The sequence below is a fragment of the Salvelinus fontinalis genome, chromosome 5 (assembly GCF_029448725.1).
Source record: "Salvelinus fontinalis isolate EN_2023a chromosome 5, ASM2944872v1, whole genome shotgun sequence".
NCBI lineage: Eukaryota > Metazoa > Chordata > Actinopteri > Salmoniformes > Salmonidae > Salvelinus > Salvelinus fontinalis.
In genome coordinates this window covers 27,835,367-27,848,342 of record NC_074669.1, presented here as the reverse complement: position 1 = coordinate 27,848,342, position 12,976 = coordinate 27,835,367, and the positions used below count along the sequence as shown (strand labels likewise).

The 12,976-nt window shown below is 42.6% G+C and overlaps 1 protein-coding gene across 1 annotated transcript in view; it reads left to right on the top strand.

Annotated features, from left to right (window-relative positions):
* LOC129855426 (BMP/retinoic acid-inducible neural-specific protein 3-like) overlaps window positions 1-12,029 on the top strand; it is a 65,797-nt gene extending 53,768 nt beyond the window's left edge. The window contains exons 5-9 of the mRNA XM_055923079.1: window positions 5,510-5,615; window positions 6,001-6,237; window positions 8,406-8,628; window positions 9,531-9,873; window positions 10,690-12,029. Coding sequence (XP_055779054.1) covers window positions 5,510-5,615; window positions 6,001-6,237; window positions 8,406-8,628; window positions 9,531-9,873; window positions 10,690-11,478 — 1,698 coding nt within the window. The 3' untranslated portion in view covers window positions 11,479-12,029. The remainder of the gene's footprint in view (window positions 1-5,509; window positions 5,616-6,000; window positions 6,238-8,405; window positions 8,629-9,530; window positions 9,874-10,689) is intronic.
* The last annotated feature ends 947 nt before the right edge of the window (window positions 12,030-12,976 follow it).

Below are 12,976 nucleotides of genomic sequence, written 5' to 3'. Positions count from 1 at the left end.
TTAGTGTCCCTTTCCTTGAAACTGGTGCGGTTGTTGCCTGTAATCCATGGCTTCTGGTTGGGATATACAGTTGAAGTCGGTAGTTTACATACACCTTAGCCAAATACATTTAAACTCAGTTTTTCACAATTCCTGACTTGGGTCAAGCGTTTCGAGTAGCCTTCCACAAGCTTCCCACAATATGTTGGGTGAATGTTCCATTTTCAAATTTTCCATTCCTCCTGACAGATCTGGTGTAACTGAGTCAGGTTTGAAGGCTTCCTTGCTCGTAAACACTTTTTCAGTTCGGTCAACAAATTTTCTACAGGATTGAGGTCAGGGCTTTGTGATGACCACCCCAATACCTTGAATTTGTTGTCCTTAACCTCTCTAGGGTATGTGGGACGGTAGCGTCTCACCTCGTCAACAGCCAGTGAAACTGCAGTGCACCAAATTCAAAACAACAGAAATCCCATAATTCAAATTCCTCAAACATATATGTATTTTACACCATTTTAAAGATACACTTGTTGTAAATCCAGCCACAGTGTCCGATTTCAAAAAGGCTTTACGACGACAGCAAACCAAACGATTATGTTAGGTCAGAGCCAAGTCAGAGAAAAACACAGCCATTTTTCCAGCCAAAGAGAGAAGTCACGAAAAGCAGAAATATAGATCAAATTAATCACTAACCTTTGATGATCTTCATCAGATGACACTCATAGGACTTCATGTTACACAATACATGTATGTTTTATTCGGGTAAAGTTCAAATTTATATCCAAAAATCGGAGTTTACATTGGAGCGTTATGTTCAGTAGTTCCAAAACATCCGGTGATTTTGCAGAGAGCCACATCAATTTACAGAAATACTTATAATAAACATTGCTAAAAGATACAACTGTTATGCATGGAATTTTAGATCCACTTCTCCTTAATGCAACCGCTATGTCAGATTTCAAAAAAACTTTACGGAAAAAGCAAACCATGCAATAATCTGAGTACAGCGCTCAGACAACAAATCAACCCAAAGAGATGACCGCCATATTCTGCAGTCAACAGAAGTCAGAAATAACATTGTAAACATTCCCTTACCTTTGATGATCTTCATCAGAATGCACTCCCAGGAATCACATTTCCACAATAAATGTGAGTTTTGTTCGATAATGTCCATTTATGTTCAAATTCCTCCTTGTTGTTCACGCGTTCAGTACACAATCTAAACTCACGAGTCCAGCGGAAAGTACGGACGAAAAGTCCAAAAAGTTCCGTTACAGTCCGTAGAAACATGTCAAACAATGTATAGAATCAATCTTTAGGATGTTTTTAACATGAATCTTCAATAATGTTCCAATCGGAGAATTCCTTTGTCTTCAGAAATGCGATGTAACGCAGCTAACTCTCACATGAACGCGCATGGTCAGCACATGTTCAACTCGTGGCACTCTGGGAGAGACCTTACTCAATCTCCTCTCATTCGCCCCACTTCACAGTAGAAGCATAAAGCAAGGTTCTAAAGACTGTTGACATCTAGTGGAAGCCTTAGGAAGTGCAACATGACCCCATTTCTACTGTATCTTGGATAAGCAAATAGTTGAAAACCTACATCCTCAGAATTCCCACTTCCTGGTGGATTTTTTGTCATTCAAACAATTTTAGAAACTTCAGACTGTTTTCTATCCAAATCTATAATATGCATATCCTAGGATCTGGGCCAGAGTAGCAGGCAGTTTACTCTGGGCACGCTTTTCAACAATGCAGGGGAAAAAAATAGCACAGTTGGTTTGGAGCCCGTGAATCGAAAGCCATCCCCTCCGGTGCCATTGTACTGATTTACAACTATTCAGACCCTTTACTCAGTACTTTATTGAAGCACCTTTGACAGAGATTACAGCCTCAAGTCTTCTTGGGTATGACACTATAAGATTGGCACACCTGTATTTGGGGAGTTTCTCCCATTCTTCTCTGCAGATCCTCTCAAGCTCTGTAAGGTTGGATGGGGAGCATCACTGCACAGCTATTTTCAGGTCTCTTCAGAGATGTTCAGGTTCAAGTCTTGGCTATAGATGGGACACTCAAGGACATTTAGAGACTTGTCCTGATGCCACTCCTGCATTGTCTTGGCTGTGTGCTTAGGGTCGTTGTCCTGTTGGAAGGTGAACCTTTGCCGTAGTCTTACATCCTGAGTGCTCTGGGGCAGGTTTTTAATCGAGGATCTTTCTGTACTTTGCTCCGTTCATCTTTCCCTTGATACTGACTAGTCTCCCAGTCTCTGCCGCTGAAAAACATCCCCACAGCATGATGCTGCCACCGCCACCATGCTTCACCGTAGGGATGGTGACAGGTTTCTTCCAGACGTGTTGCTTGGCATTCAGGCTGAAGAGTTGAATCTTGGTTTCATTAGACCAGAGAATCTTGCTTCTCATGGTCTGAGAGTATTTTACGTGGCTTTTGGCAATCTCCAAGCAGGCTGTCATGTGCCTTTTTACTGAGAAGTGGCTTCCATCTGGCCACTCTACCATAAAGGCCTGCTTGGTGGAGTGCTGCAGAGATGGTTGTCCTTCTGGAAGGTTCTCCCATCTCCACAGAGGAACTCTGGAGCTCTGTCAGAGTGACCATTGGGTTCTTGGGCACATCTCTAACCAAGGCCCTTCTGCCCCAATTGCTCAGTTTGGCAAGGTGGCCAGCTCTAGGAAGAGTCTTGGTGGTTCCAAACTTCTTCCATTTAAGAATGATGGAGGCCACTGTGTTCTTGGGGACCTTCAATTCTGCAGACATTATCTGTCTCTGAGCTCTATGGACAATTCCTTCAACATCATGGCTTGGTTTTTGCTCTAACTGTTGACTGTGGCACCTTATATAGACACGTGTGTGCCTTTTCGAAATCATGTCCAATCAATTTTTTTTACCACTGGTAGACTCCAATCAAGTTGTAGAAACATTTCAAGGATGATCAATGGAAACATGATCCACCAAATTCGAGTCTCATAGCAAAGGGTCTGAATACATATGTAAATAAGGTATCTTTTGTTTTTTTATGAATTTGCTAATATTTCTAAAAACCTGGTTTTGCTTTTTCGTTATTGGATATTGTGTGCAGATTGAGGGGGAAAAAACATATTGCATACATTTTAGAATAAGGCTGTAACGTAACAAAATGTGGGAAAGGAAGTGGTCTGAATACTTTCCGAATGCACTGTATATTCATTTATTTTGAAATGTTTCTTACCCTACACCTGAAAATGTGCATACACCTTCTGAAAATAGGAAAGAAAAACCTTCCCTATCCTTCATGTTGCTATATAGTGACAGTCACAGCTGTTTCTGACAGAGCAAACTATGAATAACTACTATCAAAGCGCTCTACTACCTCAACCATAGAGCTTGTTGGGAGGTCAGACATTTTGTATCACAGCCGAGGTAGTCACTCCTCATATAGCATGACGCGCTGCTTTGTCTGTTCTGTTGGGAGTAACTTTAGTAGTGTGTATGTATGTGTGAGCGCCGGATTTCATTTTTCAAAGGCAGAGATTAGTTCAGAGTGTTAGGTGAGAGCAGAGCGGCAGAGAGGTTGAGCAGAGGGAATGATTGACAATTTCCCTGACTAAATCAATGGTGATATCCCCACCTGACCCAGACCATGGTTGGCAGTGTGTCTGCAGAATGATGAACAATGAGAAAACGTTTCTCGGCAGCGGGGCTCTCACAACACCGTGAGGATTCAGATTTATTTCCACTCAGAACAGTATTGCATTATGTTCCCATTATGGCAGCATTGAATTTTTTTATGTTTCCGCCCTGCTACTCAATCGATTGCTGTCTTTTTTGTCACAGGTGCACTGCATCCCAGCAGTCTTAAAGCTACAATCTGTACCTTGCATTTTCAGTCTAAAGTCCTGCCCCTGCACTTGCCTGTAAGTCTTGGACAATTGTAAAGGTGCTTACCACATCATTTAAATAACTACCTTTCCTCATGTCTTCCTCATCTTTGCTTCATCAAGCTACTGTATCATAGACCTATCTATCTCCTTACCCTCTAGTGGTCATGAAGAAAAGGAGAGAAAGAGAAAAATAAGCTCAGCAGACTGTACTGGAATACAGCCCCTCTGTGCTACATGTGAAACACCTCCAGCAGCAACACAGAGATACAGCTCACCAATAATGTGCATTAAGCATCTAGTAATATACCAGAATGTATCTGCAATAAAAAGCAGCTGCTATCCATAGAGTAAATGGATTGCCGTGCTCATCAGTCAGCATTATGCCATATGGGCTATCATATATGTCATTTCAAGTAATGCTCTTAATAGATTAAATATTCAAGTGTCCCAAAACGTTGTTCCTCATTTCTACAGTCTTATCAGCAGTAAAATCCCATATGAAGGAAATTTGTGATTTACAATGTGCTGTAAATAATAATGGCAAAATCATTCCACACAGATTCTCCCCTTTCTCTGATTAGCATATTCTATTCATTTTCCTAGACACCCAGGTTTTGCTGGGTTCAAGGTTTGATTTAATAGCTCCAGAAGTTACCCTGTATATACTATTATCATCAGGTCTCTCTCTAGTTTTTCTCTCTGTCAGCACTCTGGGATTGTGTTTGATTGTGTAACTGATGGACTGCCCTTGTTTTCTCGCCACATCAATCTGTCTCTCTGCCACCAACTGTCCTGTGACAGGCCAAACCTGGTCATGTCTCTGGGCTGACAACGCTGTCCCTCTACTACAAAGGGAGAAAAATTGCAATCAGTTAGGTGCTCTCCATCATAACCTCAAACAGAAAGAGAAAAGATATCTCATGTTGCAAATGAGGGAGAAAGGATGATCAGGTCAGGCAGATATGTTTTGCCATGAAAAGGTCAGGAGAGATGTCTCAGTCAATACGACAGAAAAGACCTGCCATGGCTGAGTTGTTAGAGGCCCTCCTTCAACACCACTCTGATGTTTCTCTTTTCTTTGAGTGGGAGAGAATAAGAACAGCAACGCTGCCATTTTCTCTGTGGGTGCATAAGAATGCATGTAATGAAGGAATGCATGTAATCAATTCAGTGTCGTCTGTGGGTGGAAGGAAGGAGCAGGAGAGCAGAGGAGAGGAGAAGGCGTACTGTAAATGTGCTCTACCACTGTGCAATGTTCAGTGTCTCTCTGCTAGCTGTGATTCAGTATCTACTCAGAGCTGTGGGTGATGGCTATTAAGGGGCCTGTGTAATGTGTGTAATAGGGGCTTGGCTATAGGGGCACAGGAAGAAGGGGCACAAGAAGCGGTAAACCATGGCTGAACACTCATCTCACCGGGGAACTCACATTCTCATCACTTCATTGCATTTTCCCAGCAGAGAGCAACCTCTATCAGAAGTGTTCCTTTGTCATATAAGTACTGTAGAAGTAGTGGGTTTTTTTCCTCCATATTTTTAGTTTGATATTTCATTTGGGCATACTGATGTAATAGTACGGCAAAGCATACAAATTTTGCTGTGATGTTATAAGGAATGTGTATTAAAAGCTTTGTATGTTTGTTGTTGCCTAGGTAACGGAGACCCGGACAGGCCCTCTCGGATGCAGTAACTATGACAACCTTGATTCTGTCAGCTCTGTTCTGGTTCAGAGTCCGGAAAACAAAGTCCACTTGCAAGGTCTGTATTATATATATTTTTGATTACGTATTCCTAGAATGCAAATCCTGTACACCATTGTCACGCTCCACACCAGTGCTTTGGAATCAACCACAAAAAAGCAAACAAAAAAATATGAAATATGGTTTATAGCACATCCTATCATAAATTCCCATACAATAGCATCTTCAAAGAGATCCACACATCCCATTACAACGATTGTATAGAGGAAAATACAGTTATTGGTATGCTCTTACATTGTTAGTATACCAAGGCTAACAACTACACTTGCACTGTCTTGCAATTCACTCACTATAGATCACAAATTGTTGTCCTCTTATACAGTACCATAACAGTACACCTTAGCCAGGATGTAAAACCACCATTATGTTGTGTTGTTTTACAGGCCTACAGGTTATCCTGCCAGACTACCTGCGGGACAGTTTTGTCCAGGCTGCTCTCAGCTACATCGCGTGTAACGTGGAAGGGGGCTTCATCTGTAAGGACAATGACTGCTGGTGCAAGTGTGACCCCAAGTTCCCAGAATGCAACTGTCCCTACATGGACATCCAAGCCATGGAGGACAGCCTGCAGAGGATCACTGAGACATGGGGGACACTTTACAAGGAGTTTGAGGACTCAGGTGAAGATAAACATTTTGGATCGTCTTTGATCTTTAGATGCTGAAACTATTAAACTTTTAATTTGATATATGAAGTGTCCAGTGCCACTCAGTTGTCATGCAGCATTTACGAAAAGTCTTCAGCTAGCTTCGCTCTAAACTTAGTCGTTGTGCATGCAGTTGATTGTCCACATATGAATTTTAAAACTATGTGAGCTGACTAAAAGTGTTTTATCATATGCCACGCAATTAAAGGTGGCGGGCCGTTCCTTGGTGTGTACCCCAGACATTATGATTTACAGTGTAAACTGTAATGAGTCAGTGAAACATGGGCGACTTGGCACACGGTCCGTGTACAGCAAATCACAACCTGATAGGATTGGATAATTCTTTCATAGGTAGTTTACAATATGTCTCGAGCAGATTAATCATCCATGAAACACATTTATTACCATTCCAGCATTTTCACCTCGGTGTAGTAACAACGTATGAATGAGAGCACTTAGCATAATGTTGGGATATTATTGCCTCTCTAGGTCACCCTGTAGTGGCCACTATTTCTGAGGTGAATTCCGAATGGATGGGCCTTTTTTTTTCTTCAAATATTTTGGGTTTGTGAAATATCAATAAGTGCAATTACTTTCAAAGTTGATGTTTTAAGAGCAGGGAGGAGAGGAGAGTGCAGGCGAGTGCCAGGAATAAAGAGTTTCTCCGGTGAGGTCGTAAACGTGTCCTTCGGTAAAGGATATCAAAGACGTTTCAACGTTCAGCGGAATGGGATGCCAGCAGGAAGAAAATAAACCCGGAAACATGGAGCATGGCAGTACTGGAACCGATGACATTGTTCTCCTTTAGCCTTGAGGAATGTGGCAACATGCATGAAGTGATCTTATGCTCTTTCTTTTCAAACATACAGAAAACATTTTTCCAAAAGGGTTCTTTGGCCATCCCCATAGGAGAACCGTTTTTGGATCCTATTACCCACTGGGCACGCTCTGGTTGAATCAACTTTGTTTCCACGTCAGTTTAATTTAGTGACGTAGATCCAAAGTGGAATAGACGTTGACTGGATGTCTGTGCCTAGTGGGTAGCCTTTCTTGACGGCCTATTTTGTTTCAATCAAAGCATATATACATTCTAATGGCGCACGCTATAGAGTTTTAGCCACATGAGGGAGAAGAAATGTGACTCCTCAGCCTCAGATTAGAAATGACTGAGGAGGTGTTTTTGGTGTAACATATTATACTGTAGGTGTCTATGCTACAGTATGCTATCATATTCGGTTCTGCTAGGTTATGTGAAATACTAATTCATCATTGTGTGATCTTGCGAGACATTGATTCAGCTTTTATCTAACTTTAGGCTACTAAATGAACACTATTGTGAGAAGTGATAATAATCATAAGTGATGAGAAGGACTATTAGGCGTAGGCAACAGATCTTGATTAAGGTTACTTTAAGCGATTTGAGCGCCTTTGAATCATGGTGCTGAAAGGACAGCACCATAACCAAGTGGTCGTTCTGGGTTCCATTGCGCAGGAGGGGGTCTGTGGAGTTTTATGAACATCAGGGCATTCATGCTGTGAATTTGGATCCTAGATCTTGTTGATGTGATAAGGTTCATGCAGTGGATGAGTTTGTCTGCATACGCAATTGAGGTGGTGCATTTCTGTAAGCTAAGCACATGGACTGTAGGGCGAGTTCAAGTGAGTTGTACATGAGCCCCAAGTCCATAACACAATGTTTTGAGGACAAATAACCCCTGGTAGAGTTTTCTGTCTGTGGCTGTTCTTGTCATGGTGGATTTGACCTGCTCAAAGTTGTCAAGCCTCTGACCGTTGGGCCTCTGCACACACGCCTATAGTTATTCATCATTTGCGCCACCTTCAGAGAGAGAGAGTACAGGGAAGAAACCACAATTTTCCTTCCTGTAGGCTGCTATAGTCTACATATCCATTTAGTTTGTCATTCTTTTGTTTTCAGGGAATTTGTGTGGTGTTACATTATTTATTTAGAATTAACCAGAATACTTTTTTTACGTTACCAACTCCATGTATTCTCAAATTGAAAAGTGATGGAGCACGGTTCCCCCATGCTACGGCAGCACTAGATCCCTATTCACCTGGCCATATTCATGGTATGTTAATTTCAAAACAATCACCTTTTAATTTTCACTCTCTTTCTGCCAGATGAGTTCAAGACCTTCCTGACGAGGCTCCCGCAGAACTTCTTCCTGAACGTGACGACAATCCAGCACCTGTGGTCGTTGGATGGCGTGTTCCAGTGGCGTTACGAGCAGCTGGAGAACAGCATGAGTGTGCTCTTCAGACGAGCCCAGAGAGTGGTGTTCAAGCTCTTCAGCCTCAGCAAGAGGTGTCAGAGGCAGCCTCACATCCGTCTACCCAGAGAACTGTGAGAGTCCCACTCTGCTCCCACATTACAGCTCTTACCACTGAGCCCCAATTACACTTTAATCACCCATCCAGGAAGCTGATAGCAATCCTCTCCATCTCCCCCTGTGTGAGTGGGAGAAACAGGAAGCAAGCCAAGCAGTGTTTATCTACGTTATTACTGCCGCTGTGAGGAAAATGTAAAGCACTATACTTATATTGTGACTATAGACTGTGGAGAGAGGGAGTGGAATGTTGGTCATTTTGACTGGGAGGCTCCCCTACATCCCTTTAGTTCGCAGTGTTTCACACAGACGAGAGATGCGTGATTGATATAACTTCCGGGGGCCAGTTCCACTGCTGACAATTATGAAGGAATAATCTGCAGGAAGACGGCGGCTCAGTTTTATACAGCGAGTAATAATACGACTTCAGAATTGGTTTAAACTACACTTTGTGTTCAGACAGGCAGCCCAATTTTGATATTTGTTTCACTAATTGGTCTTTTGACAAATCAGATCAGCTCTGAAAAACATCTGATGTGATTGGTCAAAAGACCAATTACTAGAAAAAATATCATAATTGGGCTAGTTGTGCGATCGCAGCCTTTGTGCTCAAACTTTGACCATTAGTCCAAATTATGCAGTTTTACTTTCTGCATGTCTATTTCACAGATGAAGCAATATGTTTGTCTCTTTGTAAAGATTTTTTACAATACTACGAACAAAATATATTGCAGAATGCATTAATGGTATACTCAAACATGCATTATTAGTTCCTAGTAGGAGTAACTGTTACTAAGTACAATTGCACAGATTTTTTTAATTTATTCTATAAACCAATTCAATTCACATCCATTTACATTCACCTACTGTATTGCCATCCTATGTTATATTCCATTGTGTCTCTCCGTCTCCGTCCCAGGCCCCAGTCCTACTGGCTGAGCCACTTCCAGTCTCTCCTCTACTGTTCTGAGAACAACCAGCTGGGTTCGTTCTCTGAAGAGCTCCACAGCTGTACCTGCAGCTACGAGCACAGCCCTTGCCAGCTGTCCCCGCCATGTGCCATCGGAGAGGGCCCCGCCTGCGCAGCCTGCGCCCTAGACAACCACACCCGCTGTGGAAGCTGCAACCCTGGATACGGCCTAACCCAGGGGGTCTGCAGACCCATGGTGGCTGACTCTACAGAGAACTACCTGGGCTTTGAGACAGACCTACAGGACCTGGAGCTGAGATACCTGCTACAGAGGGCTGACCGTAGGCTGGAGGTAAATACAGTGCCTTCACAAAGTATTTATACCCCTTGACTTATTCCACATTTTGTTGTTACAGCCTGAATTTATTAAATTAATGTTTCGCGCACATCTACACACAATACCCCATAATGACAAAGTGAAACATGTAAACATTTTTTTGCAAATGTATTGAAAATGAAAAACAGAAATATCTAATTTACATAAATATTCACACCCCCCGAGTCAATACTTTGTAGAAGCACCTTTGGGAGTGATTACAGCTGTGAGTCTTTCTGGGTAAGTCTCTAAGAGCTTTCCACACCTGGATTGTGCAGAATTTGCCCATTATTGTTTTCAACATTCTTCAAGCTTTGTCAAATGAGTTGTTGTTTATTGCTAGACAACCATTTCCAGGTCTTGTCATAGACTTTCAAGTAGAGTTAACTAAATACAATAACTCGGCCACTCAGGAAAATTCACTGTCTTCTTGGTAAGCAACTCCGTTGTAGATTTGGCCTTGTGTTTTAGGTTATTGTCCTGCTGAAAGGTACATTTGTATTCCAATGTCTGGTAGAACGAAGACCAGGTTTTCCTCTAGGATTTTTTCTGTGCTCAGCTCCATTCTGTTTCTTTTTTATCCTCAAAAACTCCCATCCTTAACGATTACAAGCAAACTTAACACTTTGTATTCAGGACATAAAATAAATTGCTTTGTCAAATATTTTGCAGTAATACTTTAGTGCCTTATTGCATACAGGATGCATGTTTTGTAATATTCCGTACGATCTTGAGAAAGTAGATAGACATATTGTCCTAACAACTTAAACAACCATGAATGTGTCCATCCAGGTCCACGCCATCTTCATCAGTAATGACATGCGTCTGAACAGCTGGTTCGACCCGTCCTGGAGGAAGAGGATGCTGCTGACTCTGAAGAGCAACAAGTACAAGTCCAACCTGGTCCACATGCTGCTGGGCGTGTCTCTCCAGATCTGCCTGACCAAGAACAGCACCCTGGAGCCCGTCCTCACCCTCTACATCAACCCCTTTGGAGGCAGCCACTCTGAGAGCTGGTACATTCCCGTCAGTGAGAACAGCTTCCCAGACTGGACAGCCACCAAACTGGACCTGCCCCTGGAGTGCTTTAACTGGACCCTGACGCTGGGCAACAAGTGGAAGACCTTCTTCGAGACTATCCACATCTACCTGCGGAGCCGGATAAAGACGCAAGGCGGTGGAGGCCCAGCAGGGGCAGTGAACGACAGCCTCTACTATGAGCCATTAGAAATGCTGGATTCTTCTCGGAATCTGGGCTACATGAAGATCAACAGCATCCAGGTGTTTGGCTACAGTATGCACTTTGACCCAGAAGCAATCCGCGACCTGATCCTGCAGCTGGACTACCCACACACCCAGGGTTCCCAGGACACGGCCTTGCTGCAGCTGCTGGAGATCAGGGACCGGGTCAACCGACTGTCCCCTCCAGGTCAGCAGAGACTGGACCTGTTCTCCTGTCTGCTCAGACACCGGCTCAAACTGACCGCCAGCGAGGTGGTCCGCATACATGCCTCACTGCAGGCCTTCAGCAACCGCCTGCCCAACTCTCTGGATTACGAGACAACCAAGCTGTGTAGTTAACAGTCACTAGGGGACGACTGGGGGACGTTAAAGATAAACGGCTACAAGGGGAACTATTGGACAGCTGAATGGTGTACTGGTACAGTATTTTGGCTTTCAGTGGTTTGTTGATTCTCTGGATTACAAGACTGTAAAACTATGTACTAAATGGAGCAGTTGGATGAGAAGGAAAAGTGAATAATGTTGTTTGGCTTTCAGTTGTGTGGCGACTCAATGACTTGGGAGGTGCTGATAGCCGGTGCTTTTTGGTCGAAAGAAGTCACACGCAAACTCTGACATATGTAAACAGAAGCAGATCTAGAAATTGATATATTTAACACTCTCTCCACATCCATTTGACCAGCTTGTTTAAATTCAACCCTTCTCATTTATACAGTATATACTGAAGCCAACTGGAGGAACTTTTTAAGAAACATGGTACAGTCTGTTTGTTTGTAACTCTTTTCTATGTTATTTTGCTTATGTGACCGTGCACTTTCCATAACGACCAGAATACAGTGGTGTCAGTCAGTTTTGTAGTTGACTTGTTATTAAAACATAATGGATTAACACATGGGGATATTTTTTTGTCAAACTTACTTAGAGCCGAGGAACAGCTGTTATCACATCTCATTGTAAGACATTCAACACATTAATCGCAGGAATAGAAACCACTTAAACTGAGTGAATGAAATTAAACATGATAGAGGAGTTTGATCAAATCATCAGGAATCTCTATTACTCTCATTTATGTGGTTCGTGTTATGGCTTGTGATCAAGCTTCTTTATCCTAATGGATTAGTAGACTTTATTAAAGGAACAATTGAACCCCTAATTATTTTACAAAAAACTATAGTTTTGTACAGTGAATGTGCGCACACACACGAACACACATACTACAGATGCTGAAAGAAGTGAACAAGTCTGAGTTTGTCGTAAGACTGGTTCCATTTGGGTCATGGCTAGAAACACACAGGGTGAATGTTTGTATTTATTTATCTGAAACAGATTGAATTGGAGCAGATCAGTAGACACTCCAACTGCCCTCTAGAACCAGGAGTGATGCCCCTCTACTTTACTGGGCCACAGATCCATACCTGCAGTATTAAATGTCAGGACTATAAGGTGTCAGATCTCATTTACTAACGTGGCCTGTGTCTCATGGCTTGTCTGTTCTGGGGAGCAGATCAGGGAGAGGTCACACACCTATGAAGGTCAATGGCTGTAACCTCCATTTGTCTGCTCCTCTTATCAAATCCTTCTCATGTCATAAGATAAACTCCAAGGAGGGTAACACGGATGAACATGGATTGATGCTGAGGTGTGTGCTGGATGTATAACTGAGTTTCAGGCTGTCCTTTGGATGCAGGAGTGTCAGAACATGGCCACTGTGAAGAGTTGGAAAAAGTAAGGTCCTGATTGTCTTTTTGGTCTTTACAAGTGAATTATTTCCCCGAAAATCATCAGAACACTTTACCCACCTATTCCTGGTTAACATGTTCCATTAGAGGTGAGACAG